The following is a 21,305-nucleotide window of genomic DNA, read 5'->3' on the forward strand; positions in this document are numbered from 1 at the left end:
CCACGATAGCTGTATTTCTCTAGGTCACTTTGCATACCTGTTACTTGATAATTGAGTAGTGATAACAATGTTAGTGTTTGTAAGTGCCCAGTCTTTCTCCTTTTAAAATAAATCCATTTCTCTGTCTCTTCCTATTCAAAAACAGGTCGGTAATAGTGATACAGTAAAGCAGCTTGAAAAAATTCATCCTGAATAGAAACACAGATCACTAGCGTGGCACTTTGCAACACATTCAGAGTATCTTTGGCTGAGCTTGCACCAAATAATCTTCATATTTGTGATTGATCAGAGATGGGGAGAAATAAGTCTTCCTTTGTTTTTCAATTGCTATTAATTTAGGACCAGACTTTCCTCTTCCATAAACATCACAAGAATAGTATTTAGTTTACGAACAAGGCAGGGAAAACAATGTAAATATAAGTATCAAATCATTGAGAGACTTTTTCCTAACATTTTTGAACCGAAAAGTACCACAATTCCTTCACGGAGATAAAACAGAGGCTTTTAATAGTTACATATATTATATAGTTTCCATATCCATAACAGGATATGGAGAGAGGGCTGAATAAAAATTTGAAGAATAAAGAGCTAGCTGTGAGAATAACAAATATCTTATTTGAACTTCATAAAACTAGAAAGAATATGATGAAAAGAAAATGCACAATACCAAGCTGCTGTACTATATTCCGGCATCCAGTCGTACAAATAGAAAATTTTCTTATGACACCTCCAGTATCTGAGTAAGTTTTCACTTTTGAAGTTGTTAAGGTGGAGATTCTTAAATGTAACACAGTCTGGAGGAGACAGACACAAATAAGTGGGGAGGAAGGGAAGAGTATGACCTTCCTTGGACTGGTAGTTTCACAGTTTGCCTTAGCGTGTCATCTTTCATCTCTGTTACAGCTGGTGCTGATCCCTCCAGGGCACACAATCCTGCACAGAGCAAGCCCAAGCCTGACGCAGTATGATAGTTTATGTAGCATCTTCTCCTTCATATCTTAGTGACATATCCTTCAACTCACTAAAAAGGAAGATTATGAAGAAACAGTTTCAGCCTATTTTGTCTTGAGCAACTTATCACGAAACCTTGGCAAGCAATACCTTTGGAGGCAGAAATATCCAAAGTGCTGTGTGCTAGGATATTATGTAAGGCCTTCAAAAATATGCAGCATATGTATATGTAGGTGTTGCAGTGTCCTGGATGCCTAAGGAAAGATGCCTATCAGGTAAGAGTAAAGGTAACAAAAAGCCAATCCAGTCTCAGCCACTGAGTACTGAGGCACAGCAAACTCAAAGCCCAGCCTAGATGTTTATACCTATGTCTGTGTAGTCTGGTTATGTCCACTCAGACTAGCTGGCTGTACAGCACTCAAGCTTACTTTCTGAGTGTGATTGATTTGCAGTCCCACTGATAACCTTGCCTTGAAGTAAACCAGTTTACTTGACAAGAAACTTCTCAACTGCTAAAAGAAATTTTGTGTCCTGCTGATGTATTCAGAACTTTTCTAGGCAGAGCATGACAGTGTTGTCCTCCTTGAAAATGAAGAGAAATTTCCTTGGCTATTATACTCCGTCAGTTCACCTTATCACTTCAAGAGCTGAGTCTAAGGAATTTTGACTGAACTTGCAAAAAGTGCATCCTTTCTTCCCGTTCTTCTAGGAATAAGATTATGGTATCTGTTTAACCTGAGATTCAAGTTTTTCTTGCCCTGTGTCTATCAGATCAATAAGCTGTTTATGTTGCACCTCCAACCACATGGATAAGGGCAAAGATCTTCACTTGATGGCCCTGAAATGCTTACAGGTGCAGACTGTTTGTTACCTTGAGATTTCCATTGGGACATCCACTTGTTCTGCTGAAAATCAGAATTGCTGTATCCATCAGCTGTTACTGGTTTCAGTAATACAAAGTCGTAGAATATCCCAAATTGGAAGAGACCCATAAGGATCGTCATTCAGAAGACATTCCTTCCCTTGACTACTAATTGATGTAATCTTTTCCAAAGTGCTGATGTTTATTTGTCCAGGCCAAGTGTAATCAAATTCCACTGCAATTCATTTCCAGCCTGACTTAGTGGTGCTGTAGAGTCCATTCCTGCAGAGCAGACTTTAGAGAAAACCTATGCCTGTTTGCTTGGACCTTTGCCATTTTAGCCATTTCTCTGGAGACAAAGCACTTTAAAACCTTGTTTTTAGAGTAGTACTTAGGTAGTTACTAGAACCAGTCTGATATATTTTTCCCTTTCTATTCTTACGGTTCCTTTTGTCATCAGCTGTTTCTGCTTGCTCTTTTATAGCTCTTTCATCAGATTTCACCTGCCTGGATGCCTACCTGTGCGACCTGGTGTAGGGAGCCTGCTTTGGCAGGGGGGTTGGACTCGATGATCTCTGGAGGTCCCTTCCAACCCCTACAATTCTGTGATTTCCCTGTCAATCTCCATTGCAACTTTTAGTTTGCACTTGCTGCTGTTTACTGTAAAATACAGTGTTTAATTGGATTGCATTTTAACGTTAATTAACATACAATTACATACCATCTTTGACTTGTCTTGGTTTCAGTTAAGTTTTGATATATCACTTGTAGTTAGCTAAATAACTGAACTCTCTTCCTATGGAACACTGCTGAGAAATATCCTTAAAGGATTCTGAAATCTCATTTTTGTCACTGAATGTATCTAAGTAGCTTGTTTTTCACTACAAAATGCATCTGTATTGTCAGCACTGTGCGTGTATTATAGTGCTGCAATTATTTTCCAGGAATCTGAGTGTGTTTGTGACTGCCATTAAGAAGAATGTGTACCAGATGCTTCTTTAAAATGAAGCACTATTGTATAGGCTGATGGATGGAAAGTTTGTCAAAAGTATTCAAAGCTTTCACCAGAGATACAAAACAGCTGGAAAAAATCATTGTTATGTGCTAGTAGCATGAGTCTCTAGTTTGGCTGTTCTGCATTTTGATTATAGTTAAATTCCATGGAAGTGTCAGTCATAGCTCCTGTTATTCTTTATTTTTATGGCATTTGGAATTTCATATATACCAATTTATTCTTAGCCAGAAAATCTATTTTTTTTTAGTGTGAATGTCGCTTGAGAAGCAGCATGGCATAAAAGTTGGCCAATATGAACTATATTTATTACTTCTATGTAAACGCCTTTTTGGCCAATGGAAAATAAAATGCCCTGTTGATTATTTCCCTTGTATTTGGAAAGAATAGCTTGTACAGCAGATGAGCAATACCAATTTTATTTTTTTACTTCTCTATTATGTTACCAACAATACTGTTCTCTGCCTCAGAGTACATCTATAATTAGCAGTGTATTAAGTAAAAGTGGCACCATCTTGTTCAGCTGTGCTTCCTCCTGTGCTTAGTCCTATTATGCCTTTTTTTTGCTTTCCAGAAACCCAAGTTTCTACTAGAGTTGAGCCAACTAGGAAGAACTTAATTATTTTGAGTTAGCACCTGTCTCATCTGTATGCAGGGACTTGTTGGCTCCAATGCATGAAATTTCTAACTTTCTAACTTTCCAAGTGCCTTTCATACTGTTATGTGATGTCCATTTATTCAGCTGTCTTTGTTATTCCAGATGTCTTTCTCTATTGCCCTAGGAAAGTCTCTCCTACTTCTTTCATTCTAGGGCTTCCCAGAGCCAGCCCAGCCTCTTCTTGGATGGGTTCTTCTGTCAGTACCAGATGATCTCTTCCCACCTTTTATCTCCTTCCCTCTGAATGTCTGGAGAGAGAAGGAGAAAATGGTCCATTTTGTGCTTCAAGCTCACCATAAAACTAAGTGGCAGAGGCAGAGAGTTCACTTCGTGACTTCATGTTAAGATTGACAGTTATTTCTGGAGGACAGTAGGAGACTAACCCTGAAAACAGTCTCACTGGACTGATCCATTATAAACACGTTTTCAAAAACTTCTTACCAGACTTGCATGAGTAAATCATGTCAGTATTCACTATATTCAAGATATTGTGAAATGTGTAAGTTTATCTGTGTATCTCAAGGAAAACTGGTGGTTTTCAGTAGTTAGTTTTATATACAAATGGACAATAGGGTGGTATTGTTTGTAGTGTCACCCAGTGTTTATTGAAAAACAAAAACTGACTTATGCTGGTAGTCTCTCAAGCAGAAGAGCATTAGGGAAGTATTTCAGATGGAATGTTAGGGAAACTGGAATCTTCAAGCTATCTGGGTAATAGCTGAATAGCCTATTGAATAAGTTTCAGAAGAATGAGGGCTAACCTTGTGTTCTGGCCAATGCTAACTACCACTGTGTGACAAAATCTTCTGTTTCTGGTTGGGAGGGGGACTACAGTTACACAGATGGCAGAATCACCATTACCAAAAAAGCGTGTCTTTGCTTATTAGAGATACCTGACCAATTAGATAATGTGTCTATTAAGTTGCACCTGTATTAGAAATATAGTGTGTTGTTATTAAGGAATGATGGTGAATTTTCACTGTTTGTGCAAAATTTGTGATTACTTCATATGTCATTTTGCCATGCAAATACAAATTTATAAATGCTAATAGAAATAGCTTGTGCTTCAGGTTTTCAAAATATCTCTTTTCCCCCCTTTTTTTGTCTTTCAGTTTTCAGTGAAGATCTACACGCCAGTCTATATTTTGTCAATGCATCTCTGCAAGAGGTAGTGTTTGCTAGCACCACAGGGACATTGGTACCCTGTCCAGCAGCAGGGATCCCCCCGGTGACGCTCAGATGGTACCTAGCAACAGGCGAGGAGATCTACGATGTCCCAGGGATCCGCCACGTCCACCCCAATGGCACTCTCCAAATTTTCCCCTTCCCTCCTTCAAGCTTTAATAACTTAATCCATGATAACACTTACTATTGCACAGCTGAAAATCCTTCAGGGAAAATCAGAAGTCAGGATGTTCACATTAAGGCCGGTAAGCACAGCCTTTTTTATGTCTGAAATGGGCTTGGGGAGGGGGGAAAGTTCGGTGTTTTGAAAAGTAGTAGCAATTGTAAATCAAAGGAGTTAAGGTGAGAAGAATAACCTGAGAAATCCTTATGATTATTATGTGAAATAGTGTATTCTTTTTCCTTTCTTCCTGATTCGTTTTTGCTTTGGTGGTGAAAAATTAGTTTTCCAAAGATCATGATCAGCTGAGCTGAGCAAAAATGAACCAGAAATGAAATTTTTAATCAGACCATGCGTACTGATTAAAAAGCTGTGAGAGATAAGGATGTAGTCCTTGGGTTTTGTGAAACAGTTGGGAAAAAAAAAAAGTAAAATGCTTGGCTGATCATGCCTCTTCTTAGGTGCTTGTGTTGAGTTGTGCCTTGTTTTGAGGAAGAAGCTTGTGTCCTTGATAATAACTTAGGTAAAGGTGTTGATATGTAGTCAGTACTTGGTGTTTGAGCTAAAACATGCAAATTAGCATAATGATTTGTATCTGTTTTCTTGTGCTGACTGTATGCCGTCTGAGTGAATAAGTAGGGAACTACAGTGGGATCAAAATCAGGCCTTTTGCTGCAATATGTAAACATGATTGCATACTTTCTGAAGGTTTTGTCTACCCACTTCAGTTAATTAAAATATTCAAACAAACAAAAGCTGCTTTGGAAGCTGACCCTTGCCTAATGCAAATCCGTGTAGCCTTTGTTGGTGGTGGAACTGCGAGTCTTTTCTCAGAAGTGTCTTTTCTTTTGAGATACGCCTTCACAGGATTCATGGAGGGATAACTGTGAGCAGTTACTAAGTAGACTTGACTTCATCATCTTATGTGGGGATTTATTCTACTCTTTTTAACAATGAACTAACATTCAGATATTTGGAGTTTGTAGGAAATTGGAAGGTAAACTGAAAAAAGAGATTTTAAGAATTTCATTTATCTTATTCACACTAAATTTAGTGTGAAATAGTACTTATTTTCTTTTACAAGAAATAACTATGATAACCAAGTTTGCATGTTACATGTATGTGGAATTCCTGTAATGACTTATGCTTTCCCTGAAAATACTTCATTGTTCACAGACCAAGAAAGATTGAATTTTTTTCAGCTGTTGGGATAACTTTGATGGATATGCTAGAAATACATCTGGCAGAATTATATTTTATGAGAACATATTTTTGTCCTTTGCAATTTGTTAGTTGGGATAGCAATTTTTCCCAATATATAGGAAAATATTTTGGCAGCTTTTTCTTTTTTGAAATGTTAGTTTCCAATACTTATATTTCTTAGATAAGTAATTTTGTTAGCTGTGATTTAATGCTCATTCAGTTGGAGAAGCATACAATATAGATGATAGGATATGGCTATATCTGTTGCACAGCTTTCAATTTTTTCATGGAACTCCAGAAGTCTTCCAATTCTGCTTGAGAAATGAACTTTACAAATGGAAGCAGGATGTGCAAAAAGGCTTTACAAGAAGTATGAGTTCTGCTCCAGAAGTAATGCCTCCTATTTTTATTATGTTGGCCCATTATGTCAGAGGTGGATATTGGTGATATGGAAATAGATGCTGAAACTTCCCACCAATATTTCATTATGTTTTGTTGCTATGTGATAAATGGCAGCAGAGGGGCAGTCTGACAAAATGAGATCTGACATGGGAGTGTGTGTGAGGCAAAGGCATGTCACTGTATATCTCCATGCAGAAAAAATGGCACCCATTAGCACTCATTGATGGTTGCTGTACATCAGTGTAGACCAAACACTGAATGTGAGCACTGTGAGGCAGTGGATGATGCAATCCAGCAGTAGCAACAACAGCAGTAAGTCACCTCCACCAATACAGATTTTTATGAGCATGGCGTGGAGGCTCTTGTTCATTGCTGAATGAATGCAGAGAGCTAGTGGTGGTAACTAAGTTGACAAATAGTGTTTTGTAGCTGAGAATTTGCTCTATCAAATAGTGATATTGTGCTCTTTGTATCTGTTGCAGCTTCCACGAAAATAAGTAGAAGGCATTACTTTTGGAGCAATGTTCCTTGACTCACTTTTTTTAGCCCCCTTTCTTCTCCTTTTTGGCCTCTTACCTTTGATCCATTCATTTGAGATGCTGCTTCATGTGGATAGTGTGCAACTTAGGTAACAAATTAAACATGTTCCCTTCCTTCTTAAGAGCTAGTATTGTGCTCTAGAGCTCTAACTGGGCTTGATAGCAGATAATAGTTACTAGTGAGTCTTACCTTGAGTAATTCTCTGTCACAGGAAGCCACAGGAAGATACAATTTTTGAGGAAATTTCCTATGCATATTAATAATTCATTCTCAGTCAGCTTGCAAAAGCCTGAAACTAACTTACTTCCTTAAGATATAAGATTATGGCATTTATAAGATTTCAAACTTGCAGATGATAGTATTTGTGTTTTTTTGAATATAACTATTACACACAATGATCTCTTCTCCCCTCTCAAAAAAGAAAACTACCAACTAAAACAAAGCAGAAAACAAATGACAATAAAACAAAAACCAGAGTCAAACCCAAACTCAATCTTCTTCCAAGACAATCCTGCATGGGAATAGAGGGGTGTGTGTGTGTGTGTGTATATATATATTAGAAAGAAGGCTGAATTTCTCGTACAAACTCATGATTCAGAGAACTGGGATTTTCAAGATGATCAGCAAGTCTTTCATGGGAGCCATTTATCCTTCGGAAATAACTGAGGGCATCTCTGAAACCACAATAATGTAAACTTTTCAATAAGAAATGAATAAGTCTCTTTTTAGTTTTTGTGCCTCACAGATACTTTCTATTCACTTACTGAAATGATCAGCTGGGCAGTAAGATTTAAAAATTTGGCAGATTTTCAAAGTAAGAGACCTTTAGCAATGTGCTAGTGTATTGCTGCTAAAATGAAAAATAACTAAGGAGCTGCTTCGTGCCAGGGTAGCCACGGTTGTGACATCATTATTATTAAAGGTGCTTATAATATCTGTTCTGCCCAGAGTGTACTTACAGTGGAGTTAAGAAATTCAATTTCTGATTCAAAATTTTGAATCAGTCTTTTGTTGTTGTTGTTGTTTTGTTTTGTTCAAATTCAGTGAATGATTGCATTGTAGAAGGTGGATTTGTCTTGATTTTATTTTAAGCGATATTTAGTTAATCATTAAATGCATTTACTTCTTTTTAGTGTTTCTAGCTGCTCCGTTGATACATCCTGTTTGGGATTGAGACTGGGATAGAGAGCTCCAGTCTTTCTTTCTGCAGTGGTTGCACTGGTCCTGAAAACTTGCTACTGTTTGCATTTGTGAAAAACAGTTACATTCTAGTATGCTGACTTCTTTTTTTCTTTAAAGACATTGAGTAGGAATGACCTTTAAAAATTCTAGTGCTCCTGGCATGTATCTCTTCAGTCTAGAGTGAATGTGGTTAAGTGTAATGGGTAGAGCATTGTACGTGATTGTGGGCAGGGTATATGGGCAGGAAATATCACTGTAATATGGCAATTTCACATTGCTAATTTGGTTATATTGCTGTGCTGGAGTTGCCAATAATTTTTACTTTCAGACCTATGCATGCATTAAACACACGTGTCATTTTACCTTGTTTTTTGCTGAAACTGTTCCTCACTTGACCACTGTCTCTAGCTCCTTAACTACATTGGCTGTGGTAATTTATTTTCTTGCACCTTGGTCTTACAATACTGTACAGATTTTACATTAATGCTTGTCCTTCATTTCTTACCCACTTAGATGCTATCCCTTACAAGCGGTACTACTTCTCTCCTCTGCCTTCTTCTCTGTTAACCACTGCTTACAGATTTTCACCACTCCTTCATTGTGTTGTTTCAATGTTAGAATTTTCCTTCTTTCCACTTATCTTACCAATGTAGTTTCATGTCTTTTGATTAATGCTAGTTTCATGTGAAGAATTTTCCCTGTTCCTTTTTCTTCTATTTGGCTATTAACTTAATTTTCTGTTTGCTAGTCAAATCAGATCCTGGATCTTAATGCTTCCATATGTTTTTAAAACAACTCCCAGTCACAGCTACTGTTTTGTTATCACTGTCTTATTTCTCTCCGTGCTGGCAATTAAATGTGGTTCTATCTTACCTGCTATAATTTCTCTGTGTTTCTGAAACACTGTTGTTGGTGGTGGGTTTTTTTCTTTTTCTTTTTTTTTTTTTCTTTTTTTTTCTTCTGTCACCTTCATTGATTTTCTCCTTTGTTTTTCACTTCTTCAAAATCCTAAATGACACTGTCCTTCTCTTCTACCCTTTGGATGCCTTTTTTACCTACCGTAGTTGCATGTAATTTGTACTCCTGGATAGAGTAGAAAACCATTTGTGATGATAAATATGGCACAAGAGACAAGAGAAGTAACAGAAGGTGTAACACAATTCACCCATAGAGTTTTGCAGTAACTGCATATTTATTTCTCCTTGTTACCAGAATTAGGAGAGGAACACAGAAACATGACGAAATACAGATTCTGAGTAAATAGAAAGATCTGGGAATTGTACTAATTCTCAAAACTATTAGTCTTGCAAAACCATCATTTAAACACATTTAAAAAATCACAACCTGACGAATCTTGATGGGGGAATTTTGTATTAGATGGGATGTGTGATTATGACTTGCTAATGGAACCTACTCCTTTCTTTTCAGTTTTACGGGAACCCTATACAGTCCGTGTGGAGGACCAGAAAGCCATGAGAGGCAATGTAGCAGTGTTCAAGTGCATTATCCCCTCCTCTGTGGAGGCATACATCACTGTTGTCTCATGGGAGAAAGACACAGTCTCGCTTGTCTCAGGTAGGCTCTTATGATTTTCTTTCTCAATTGGCAATGGCAGAAGTGGTTGCTGTCTTTTCCCCAAAATACCTGCTGTTTACTTTGAGTCAGTTGTAGACTCGTATGTCACCCTTTCAGTAACATATTTCATATTAGTGTTGCTGCATCCTTATGACTGTATGTGACATGAAGGTTTTAGACAGCCTGGCTTTTTCTAACATGCTTGAGGGGATACTAACATGGTTTTTGTTTTATACTAGATATAAAATCAGCTTCCTGGTTGCTGTGACAGTGGGCTTGTGGTTTAACTTTGATAAGAAACCCTTACATGCCAAATAAATTTGAGTGTCATAAAGCATGTGTTGAGTTGTACTTGTTTTTCAGTAATAGTGTTACTCATGGATTAGAAGAAATTCTGAGTCTAAATTTTGTTTGGTTATCTTTAAATGGGCTGTGTAACTGGTATTCATGCCTTCATAGTATTTTTTTTCTCAAATACCTTCATAGGTAACTCTAGAGGCTTAAGCACGCTGTGAGCAGTGCTACAAGGCAAAAAAATTCAAGTATAGCAATAAATTCTAAAAGTTACATGCATCAATTGCCAATATGAGGCAATGCTCAAGAAGTATAGGGATTTCATGCAAAGAACATCCAACATTATAAAGCTTAAACGTTTTAAGAAATTCACAGGAGGCTGTATGTATGCATAAAAGTATTTTCACTGTGGTACATATCCAAATTATATATTACACTCAGCACTTCTGTTGTTACTCATACAAATGATTTAAAAGCAGAAAGTTGAAGTATATTTTTTCAGGGCAGTGAAGAATGGAAAAAGTAGTTTAAGTTGAATGTTGCTGCAGAGTGTATTTAAAAATGTGTTTGTGTTTATGATCCTACAATATTTAGAAACGTTTTTGCACTTCTCAGTGCATTAATAATCTTTCCTTTCCTTTCTGACAAATGTGACATTGATGAAAATACGTTTCTTTATGACTCATGTTCTAGATTTTATTTCTCTGTGTAGTTTATTGATTCCTTTGATTCCTTGTGTAAGCTTTTTTTTTTTAAAAAAAAAAATTCTTTTGGGAGTTATATTCCATATAGTTCTCTAAAGATTTTGTAACTATTTAAGTACCATTTAATTCATGATCACTTGTCCTACACTTGTGGCACACTGTTTAGGTCTGTCAAATCCACTTTGTTGTGCTTCTGTATTTTGATCAGGAATATATTTTGCCCATTTGCCACTGGGCAAAATAAGCATTGCCACAAATAGGTTTGTTGTATCTGTATTGTAGGATTCACCAACAAACAACCAACACTGAAAGTTCATAGTTAATAGACAAGTAAGCTTTCCGTTATTCTATTCGTAATGGTACAGAACTGTGATTAAGGTTATCTAATACAACAGTGGATGAATGTATTTATTTCCTTCTCTGACAGATGATGCACATACATCTGCATGTGAAAGAAAAGAATATGTATATGTACATGGTTAATTACCAAAATATTTTCTCAAGTTTATTCATTCTGTAATAAAATATGCCTGCTTTCTTTTTGGGAGTCAGGATAAGAAGACACAGGTCTATAGGGAAGAAAGCGTGGCATCTCTGCTGACCATTGTGACTACTATGTTTAAAATAGTTTATTTCTGGTTAGTCTATCTTGATTTCTATCCTTTAAACTTTTGGGGGATAAACGTGCATAATGAAATTTAGGTCTATGTACTTGCATCTTTTTTTTCTTAATGCCACTTCTGACTTCGGTTGACTAAGCTACAGACATTAAAAATCTATTAAAACACTTTGAACACTTAGAAACCAGTTTTAATTATCTCACAGTCCCGTGATTTGACAGTTATAAATCTAAATGGAGATAAAATAAAACTCATTAAAACCCGCTCTTAAAAATCTCTGTTTAATATATTGGATCATGTTACAGAAAAGATTTAGTTTTAAAGATGAAATCACAAGTTAGATTACAGGTTGATGCTACCTGATGTGCAAGGGCAAAAGTGAGATGGGAAAATATTTCTCTAGTGTAACCAGAATAGCTGCTAGATTAGTTTGTTCACCACTTAAATGCAGGTTGATAGTGAGCCTGCACGTGTTTCATAAAACCATTGCCTTGAGTTTTACCTATAATAAATTTTGCAATAATCTGGCCATGAACTCAAATGGTAGATATTGATCAAGCTTGTCTTCTTAGAATGCCAGTGCTGATGAATAGGGTACTAGACCTAACACAGCTATTGAGCTGTTTTCTACTAATGATCAATGTTCTGAGGAAGTGCATATCCCTGCTTATACACACATTATAAGTAAGTTAGGGATTTTTGTTTTGTTTTTTTTTTTTTCCAGTGGAGAAGCTTCATATGAAAGTAGTACACAGACAAACTTCTGAAAGTCTTAAGTCCCAATGTAGTAATTCCAAGTATAAATTAAATATTTCATACATCTGTCTGTGTGTAGTCCAGTTCTGGCTACTAGAACAGTGAGATTTTTGAACCAGAATCTTTTCTTTCAACAGTTTCTTACTGTTTTAGATGTCATTTCTTTCTGTGGAAATCAAACATTTCAAATAAAAAGCAAATTTTTTTATATTTCTTTACAGCAGAAAAGCAATAATTAAAAAAAAAAAAAGGAACAACAACAACAAAAAAAACACCCAAAAGAACTAGTTTTTAGAAAGTGGATTTAAGGGGCATATTCCTTGTTTTTTTTGTTTTTTTTTTTTAAATTATTATTTATTTATTTATTTTGATATGGCAGAATACAACTGCCTTTGTATTGCATGCTTAGTTTTCAGGGAGCGCAGCGGAATTTAGTAATTGAGGTATATAATAAAAATGCCTGGGCAGCTGAACTGTATGTTATGCCTCCAGGTTGTCGCAAATTGTGGGTTGAAACCTAGTAAGACATGAAGCTAGACTATTTCCAAGGGGTGTGATGATAGATCAGGCTTCTGCTCGATGAAGTGGAAGGTGGCAATGTGGTAAGCCAATAATACTGAAGTCCATGAAATATCCATGTTCAGAGACAGCTGTGGACTAAAAAAGTGTACGTGTGTCTGTCTCCAGGGAAATGATCAGGTAGCTGAGATTTGAGGTAGCTGAGCTCCTACACTTTGTACTTCTGTATGATAGTAAATCTGTGGCTAAAAAGCATTTTCAGGATGTCTTCTTGGAGCAAAGGTAGTGTGGAAAAAGAATTTTAAATCAAGTCAAGAGCGATCGTTAGGATGAATCTATTCTGGGGAAAAATGGAAAACATCAACTCTCAACAATAAAGAGACAAATAATTTCATGCTAGGAAGAACCATTTTGAATAATTTTTAGATTAATTATTCAACTATCTCTGCTAAACACAGCTGTGCTGCACATCGTCATGATAGACACATAAGAACAGCAGCAGACTTGCAGTTATCAGTCTATTAGAAATGCATGAAATGTATAACTGTCTCAGTGTCTCTTGCTAAAATGAATCAGACATTTCAGTGGTGTGTGTCTTGCCTAACAATCTCTTAAGTCCCAGTAAAATAGAAAACCAACACTAATTTTGAGACGTCTTTGAGGGCTTAGCAAGTGCAAGTTATCACTGCGCAAAGATCTGCTGCTGTATCTTCAGAAGCCATTTTCAACTTTTGTCTGGAGAGTTCTTCGTTGTCAGAAGACTTTAAACAGAGTCTGAAATTCATGTGAATTATAAATAGTGTAATGATGTGCAGTTTTCTGTCCTGTATTTGCATCAGTCACCAGCTCTTATTCGTTTTCGTTAGATGACACTAAATATAAAAGCTTAAATAATCCTCTAATGCTGTATGACTGATAGCTGCATACATGTTGCTTGTAGGTCAAGTTTCCTTCTCACTCCTCTCCTTTACGTACCATTCCCAAAGAAATAGTCTTCTTGAATCAGTGTTGCTTTGATCTTGTAACCTCTGGAAACAGTACAGGTCCTGCAGGACCAAAGAATGCATCAAAGCATTTCTTGCATCCAACAGTCATAAAAACAAGGGGTATAGTATAGAAATGTGTCATGGTGCAGATTGTGCTCCTGCTGCTGTTGAGCAACTGTGAGGCAGATGGGAGACTGGCGCTTGACTTGTAGTAGTAGTTGTTCTTCACACACAAAACTGTGAAGCTGGGATGGAGAAGAAGGCAAAGACAAAATAACTGTTGATTCTGCTTTGTCTGAAAGGAAAGAGCAGAGTCCGTTCATGTGTTAGTTAGCTCCAGAGAGCAAAGAATGAGTGTGGGTATAGAGGAAAGGAGAGCAGAAAGGGGTTATTAAAAATAAAGGTTGGTATAAAGGGGTAGAAAAAAGGGAAAGGAAGAACAGACAGAAACAAAGGGAAAGACTGAAGAATAAATTTTGGTCTTTCATTGCATACTGTGATACTGTGTTTTCTATCTGGATGCCTCCTGTCTTGGTGCTGGTAACTATGAGATGAGTTTTTCCATGTATCTGAATAGCTTCCTGCCAAGGGCAGGATCATGAATAGGTCATGCCCTGACCTTTCTGAATTCCCATTTTCCTATCTAATGACATACCTTGCAAGAATCTGTCCAATTTATACACAAAATACAACTGCTTAAAAAAGGCAAAAAGAAAAAGAGAGAGAGTTGAATAGTAACGATAGTGCACAATGGCATATTCAAATCTGCACAGAAAGAATAGCAGCTCAAGTGAAAGGTGTGTAAGCATGAATGGAACACAGCTCCCTGAAGGGTTATGACAGACGTGCAGATGACAGCCGATGAGCCTTTCAGTCAGCACCCTTTGAGTGGGCCAGAAATTAGACACACTGGACGACGACTTGAAATGTCATTGTTGTACAGTGACCTCCATTTGATTTAATGTGTTACATTATTTATTTACACACCATTCCTCAAATCTTGTCTTAAAAGGCTCGGGGGCTTTTGGATCTCCTGCACAGAGGGCTTTTCTGAACTGCTGTGGTTTGCAGCAAGCACCCGGTGTTTGCCAGAAGTTAGCTTGCGGTGGCACGAGCAAAATATAATTATGGTTTCTGTTTACACTGGGGTGGAGATTACAGTGGTGATTCTGTTTATACAGAGCCTTCATTCTTTTTCTTTTGTTTTTCAGCCATGAAGATGGTATGTAGTGAGAGGAAAAAAATAAGTCTCTATAGCGAGTGGCCCTGTGTGCAAAGTCCCACACTTAGAATTATTTGATTGATGATGATCATATGGATTTTTTTCAGCCATTTGCTTGAGACTATGTCTAGGAGAGATGAGTTGTGGTCTTGATTTGGTTTGGTGTCTGGGCTTGCATGGGGTTGCTAATCATTCAGCAGGCATGTAACCTATTCCACTGACTGCTCTAGATGTAAGCTCTTTTCTAAGTCTGGGTGCAGTTGTATGCAGAGTGCAAGCTTTTTTACACTTTATCAATGTATATATAAGAAAAAAGCTCTGAGTGTGAACTATCTTCTAACAGAAATACGGCAGGTGACACAGAAAATTAAGCAGCCAGCCTCCTGCATCTGCTGAGCTTACTTGACACACTGGAGAGCTACTGTGTGTAGTTTTCAGAAATGTTCAAGTCAGACTATAGATATGTTCTTACAGTAGCGTGGATGTTAAGCTTTCTGAGGATGTGTTAAGTGCAGATGCCTATCTCTAAAGAAAATATACAGCTTCTTTGCTTTCTTTTTCAACAAAGCTGTTTTCCTAAGAGACTTAGGAAAAAGTCATTTGCTACATTATTTAAGAAATGTCTTGTTACCTTATTTTTTTCCAGAGAGCGCTGTTCTTTTGAGGAGAGTATTTCGTAATACTAGCAAGTGAAGGCACTATAAACATAGCACTTCCAGGTTGTGCAAATATTTTGCACCCGCTATTTTGGCTTTTCAGGTTGTATATTAAGGAAATGTTCTCAGAAGCAGTTCTAAGGCAGTGGCACAGGCTGCCCAGGGGAGTCCCCGTCCCTCGAGGTGTTCAGGAGCCGTATGGATGTGGCACTGAGGGACGTGGGCAGTGGGCATGGTGGGGGTGGGCTGGTGGTTGGACTGGGGGATCTCAGCTGTCTTTTCCAACCCTAATGATTCTGCAGTTCACTGTAAACCGAAATTGTAACTGAACAAAGTGATGTACTTTTACTGTTCCTTAGAAGACTTTTCTTTAGGCTTCTTTTCAGGCTACAGGCCATGTTTGTTTTCCACAATGTTGCACTTGGAATGTTTTGATCAGGCTAACCATCTAAAATTAGTGCTGGTGGCTTGAATGCTAGGTTTTCCTTGGCTTTGTGGGGGCAGCTGTTTAGAGTGATGAAAATGGAAAGTGTCTGACCGACATGTCATAGAGTTGTGTTTTGGTAGTACAGAGGAAGATAGGCAGACCATATGCAGGGGAGTGTGCTGATCATTTAACCAGCACAGGGAAGCATGCATGTGAAACTGAGGTGGTAATATTAGAGAGGCTATTGTTTCCCTATTGAAAGGATCTTTCTCATTGTGAATGAACATCGTGGCTGCTATGAGGGTGTAGAACATCAGTGGGTATTTGTGACAGAAAGGAGAAAAACTTGTCTGAGTGGCAAAAAAACCCTTATGTTTTGCCTGAAGCAAAGCCAAAATGTGCTCAGGCTAGGGGTGAGATATGTTGTAATTTTTTTTTTCCTCTGCTGCTCTGTTATGGATAGCTTCCTGCTACCATCAATTCAGAGCATCCTTTCCCTCTACTCAATTTAAGAACAAGCAAAGAAGCAAACAACAAAAAAAAAATGTCACAAGAGCCCTTCAATCCTTTCTCTATTTTTTTTTTCCTCCTTTTTTTTCCTTCTTTCTACTTATTCAATTAATGAGCATGAAATCATGATTGGATTCAGGCCCCCTTCAGAATTACTTCTTGTACTCTTAGGAATAAATTGAAAAGAGAGTGTAAGAGGGGGATTGCAGCTCTTCTTCCTGCTTTAGGGATTCAGCTACCTGGATGTTTTCCTTTGATATACATGTCCCTGTTTCTTTCTTTCCTCCTCTCTGTATCAGTGAGGGTGTGTGTGTGTGTGTGTGTGTATAAACACACATATACTTATCATGGCTATCTATAGGCCCAAGGATCTGTTGGACCATGCATAACATTATCAAATCTGATGCCCTAACTGTTCTGTTTTACCACCTTGTTATTGATGTCGCCAGTCATGAAGAAGTTTCTTTCAGCATGGTTGAATTCAGTGGCACATTTAGCCTCTCACTGGAAAATATCTGTCACATTATTGTCCCTCCGGATGTACTGGAAATTTCTTTCATTTTCCTGGGGAGAATCTCATTTTTTTCATCTGGCCAGATTTTCCTAGCCTCAATTCCTACAATACTAATTCCCTTTGAGGTTTGTAAAACCTCTAAATAAATGCTGCCTACACTTTAATTACTGTGATGTTTACCAGATCTTTATTAAAGGCAAAATGAGAGCAGGCTGACTGCTAACCTTCACAGATATTTGCTAAGCAATTTTCGATTTTGTCTTTGCTCTTTGTTCACAATTCTTCAGGTTTTCCCTGAATTCAATATTTGAAGCAATATATATATATCACCTTGGTCTAATATGCAGGATTTGTGTGTGTCTGTGATATTTAGATAGCAAGACCTAGTGCTGTCAGATTTAGTAGCAATGGTCTAGGAGCTTGAACATATGCAAGTGAATCAGTGTGCTGATTTTTAGGTCTGATTCTGTTATTTCCTTTCAGTTTTATTTTTGAAATGGTGGTCATAGCATTTTTTTATACTCTGCTCTGCTAGTGGCATGTGACCTTGTCACCTTGTTGAGCAGTAATGGATAAATATATGACCAAATTAAGCACTGCATGCTTGGGATTTCCCAACAAAACCATGTCTAACTTGAGCAAACTGCCAGTGAGCTCTGACAGTCTTGATGTGAGGGAACAAAATCGATGCATGAGAGTCATTCTGATGAACGCACTCTTTGCTGCCCAGAGCTCATTATGCCATAAAACTTTTGCCTGTGTATGTAGCTTAATTGAATTAAAATGTCAAAACTATCACCAGCCATGTGGTATTATTGTTGTTTTGAATACATCAAGGAGACTCCTGATAAGTGATAATGGAAGGAAAAGAGAAGTAGTGTGTTGTTGCAGCTTGCTGATTTCCAGTGGAACAACGTTGTACATTACAGTGCTATCGCTGTCGATAAATCTGCAAATTTTTGAAGGTAGATGGCCATACAGATGCTCATTTGCTTTGTCTTCCCTGTTGAGAGTCCAATTATAACTGGAAGGTTCATTAGAAGAATGACTCACTAGAAATAAGTGTAATGTCATTCTGGTAGATCTTGGATTAATTTCCTGTGACATCAGTGTCTTATCTCTGCTGCTTCACCTGCATTGCTAAACTATAGAGACATATTTTAAGAGTGGTATGCATGATGTTTCATCAGAGGAAGTTTTAGTTAGAATTAAGGACATTTTTACCATCGGTGAGGTTGGGCTGTGCAGTTGTGCTGTGGTGGTAGATGAAATCTGTTGTGATGTAGAAAGGTGGAAGATACAATATCTAACTGTTTGTTGAAGTAAACAGTAGCTGATCCAGACTATTTGGTTATGCTAGACAAGTTAAAACTAGTGAATTTCTTATAGAAGTCAGAGTAAGAAAGATGAAAGATTGAACTGGTGAGAAGTTCATTTTTCCTACCAAAACTGAACTATTTTCACCAGGAAAAATTTCTGCAATTAAAATTGCAGTTTGTGTGGTTTGAAATAAACTCTCCATGTTTTCACCATCTGCTCAAATACTGCCTGTACTGCAGAAGTCGAAATGCTTAGTGAAGGCCATGGAGACCAACGTGATGCCATGCTTTCAGCTGGCGGAGGAGTGTGATCCACAGACCTGTCAACAAAAGCAGGTCAGCGGGATTGAGCAAGGAAAAAAAAAATCAATAAATCTTTGAATTAATCATGCAACTGCCGGAGAGAATTACGGGTGCATGCAATGAAGGATGTAGGTATATATCTGTGGCAGCTTATTCTTTCCTGCCTCATTGTGTCCTTTCCTATCTCTGCAAGTTTTCTCCCCTTCCCCCATCTGAATGTTCCCATATTTATTCCAATGCCATCATGGAATAGTTGCTGCTTATTTTTAAGTGACTAATTCAATATGAATCAAAAGAAATCCCTCTTACAGTTCTCTCTCCACACTGCCACTTTTCTCACTGACTTTCTGTGCACTCAGTATGAATTAATATAGGAATTTCACCTCTGCATAAAAATAAGATTGTACATCTTGTGCAGTGAACTGGACCAAAAACAACTGCTGCTTCGGTGAACAGAGGAGTTAAAAATTCATGCCCATACTGCTGATGTCTCAGGTGAGTGGGCATCCTCCCTGAGCCCTTTTGCAGCAGCACGGAGGAGGGTAAAGCAATGACTGGGATGGGGCTCAGCCCCACTCCTGGGTCTGCCACTAGGGCAGATCCCCAGGACAAGGTCCTACCCTGGCCTCACAAGCAGCTGTGATCAGTAAACATCTTTACTAAGGGAACATCTTGAGCCCTGCTCTTCAAAGCTGGGCTGTGGTCAGATGCAGCCACGAAGAACTAAAAAGGCAGCTCTGGAAGGAGAAATCTGACACCACAGATATGCTTGAGAGGATTGTGAGGAATTCTGAATTAAAAAGACACATCCTCTTGGTATAGCTTTGTTGCTTCGACTCTATGCGTGGGTTTCATTCTTTCCACTTTGAAGGATACAGTTCATTGCAGTGTCCTGGAACTGGGCTCAATACAGCTTCCCCATGAAAAAAAATCGGTGTTCTACTGCTGCTCCACTTCTGGCTTTGGAATTGAGAAAAGCTGGTGAAATAAATGCTCCAGTGCTTTTAAATCCTCACGTCCTCAGAAGATGATGCTCTCCTGCCCCTCCTCTGTGCTCAGGCCAACTCTCCAGCTCTAGAACTTGGTCGCGCTTCACCACAAGGATGTCTCATTGGCTCTCTGCCCGGGGATTCAATCTGGCTCTCTTCCAGCTGGGAAATAGCCCAGTTCTGGGTGTTCACTTTGACTGCAATTTCATTTTCCTCTTCTATCCATTGCTTTCTTTTTGAATAGATGGTGATATTCATAAAATCCCTGAGAACAATTACCCCCCTACTCGTGCAGGGTCAGGGTGGCACTGTTCAGGGATTACATATTCCTGCAGGGAAAAAAAGATCAGACATACAGCTCTCTTGTTTTTCAATTGCATACCTAGGGGATTTTTTTTTTCCCAAAATGTTTTTCGCCCTTCCTCATTAAAAGATAGCACCAAATTCTTGACACACTTGGAAAACACATTTGAGTTCAGCCATGTAGTAGTTATTTTTTAATGTCTGTAATAAGGAGAGAAATAGAATAATCTTCCGGGGACAGATAATTTTTTTCTTCCCTCTCTTTATAAAATATCCTCCCTAACTGCCTCTAGTTTAATGCTGTTGTCTAGTAAAACACCTTTGATTTTGAAGTGACATATCCCATACAGAAGAAACATTTTATTTCTTAATGCTATTTCTGTAAGTGATCCCCCAGACACTGCCTGAGTGATAATAATGGAAAAAATCTTTCTCTGTGCTTTTTAGGTTTGCATTTGTTTTGTGCATGTGGTACCATTTTGTCTGCAGTGAGGTCTGAGAGTCCCTTCATGTACTGTATTTTCTCTTGATTTTTCACATCTTTCCTGACAGTTTTTCACTCAGCACGTACAAGAAAAACATTTAATTAAAAAAAACAACAACAACAATTCAAAAACTGAAATGCCGGAATTCATTTCTGGAAACATATAGCTATACTGTAAATAAAATGAAAGTGTATAAAACAGGTTTGAGGGGTTTTTTTGTTTTGTTTTAATAGATTCTGTGTGAGGAAATACTGATTATAGTTACTGTATTCTGACAGCAAATTCTATAAAATAAACTGTAATGTTGTATTTAAATGCAGACATCTTATGGAAGAATCTAGAAAAACAAGGAGATTAATGAGCTATACAATTTTTTTTAATTCACTTAAGTGTTTTTATTTTTATTTCATAAATACACTGGATATTTTGAAATCTTTCTTGCTGAAGAGAAATTAAACATGAATTTTCTTGGAAAATCCACAGATTTTCCAATATCCATAGAGAAGGAGAAACAGAACTGTCCTTTTGAAAGTGGATGTTGTTGCTTCCAAAAAAAAAAAAAAGCAATTTCAGGGCTATGAAGCACAAGTGCACCCATAAACATGGAGTGTTTGGGTGATATGTGCTAAGCCACAGCATACATCTGGCGCTTCTATAGAATGAGGGAGAAGAAGGGAATCCCTCTAAATGTTATTGCTCCAAAAGCGTTTTATGAGATACTGTGTTTGCAGAAGGAATTTAAGAAAAAGTACTTACTGAGTAGATTTTGCTCTCCTTCTCTTTTCTGTGTCATCTTCATTATGTGAGCTCTGTTTGGTAGTACTTTGCATCTCTGTGAGCAATTACAGCAGCTTCTGGAGCTGATTTTTTTTTTTTAATTTTATATTTTATGTGTTTCAGAAATAATTTATGTGTTTCAGGTATCACAAGCTGTGTAGAAAATCAGAAAATACTGTATTCTGCACATT

General features: G+C 37.7%; 1 protein-coding gene across 1 annotated transcript in view; it reads left to right on the forward strand.

Annotated features, from left to right (window-relative positions):
* Window positions 1-9,612: 9,612 nt before the first annotated feature.
* Window positions 9,613-21,305, forward strand: part of DSCAM (DS cell adhesion molecule) — a 370,474-nt gene continuing 358,781 nt past the window's right edge. Inside the window, exon 1 of the mRNA XM_042867346.1 lies at window positions 9,613-9,730. Within this exon, the coding sequence (XP_042723280.1) occupies window positions 9,628-9,730 (103 nt within the window). The 5' untranslated portion in view covers window positions 9,613-9,627. The remainder of the gene's footprint in view (window positions 9,731-21,305) is intronic.

Source organism: Lagopus leucura, unplaced genomic scaffold, assembly GCF_019238085.1.
Source record: "Lagopus leucura isolate 7727_CA_CO unplaced genomic scaffold, USGS_WTPT01 Super-Scaffold_100001, whole genome shotgun sequence".
Lineage (NCBI taxonomy): Eukaryota > Metazoa > Chordata > Aves > Galliformes > Phasianidae > Lagopus > Lagopus leucura.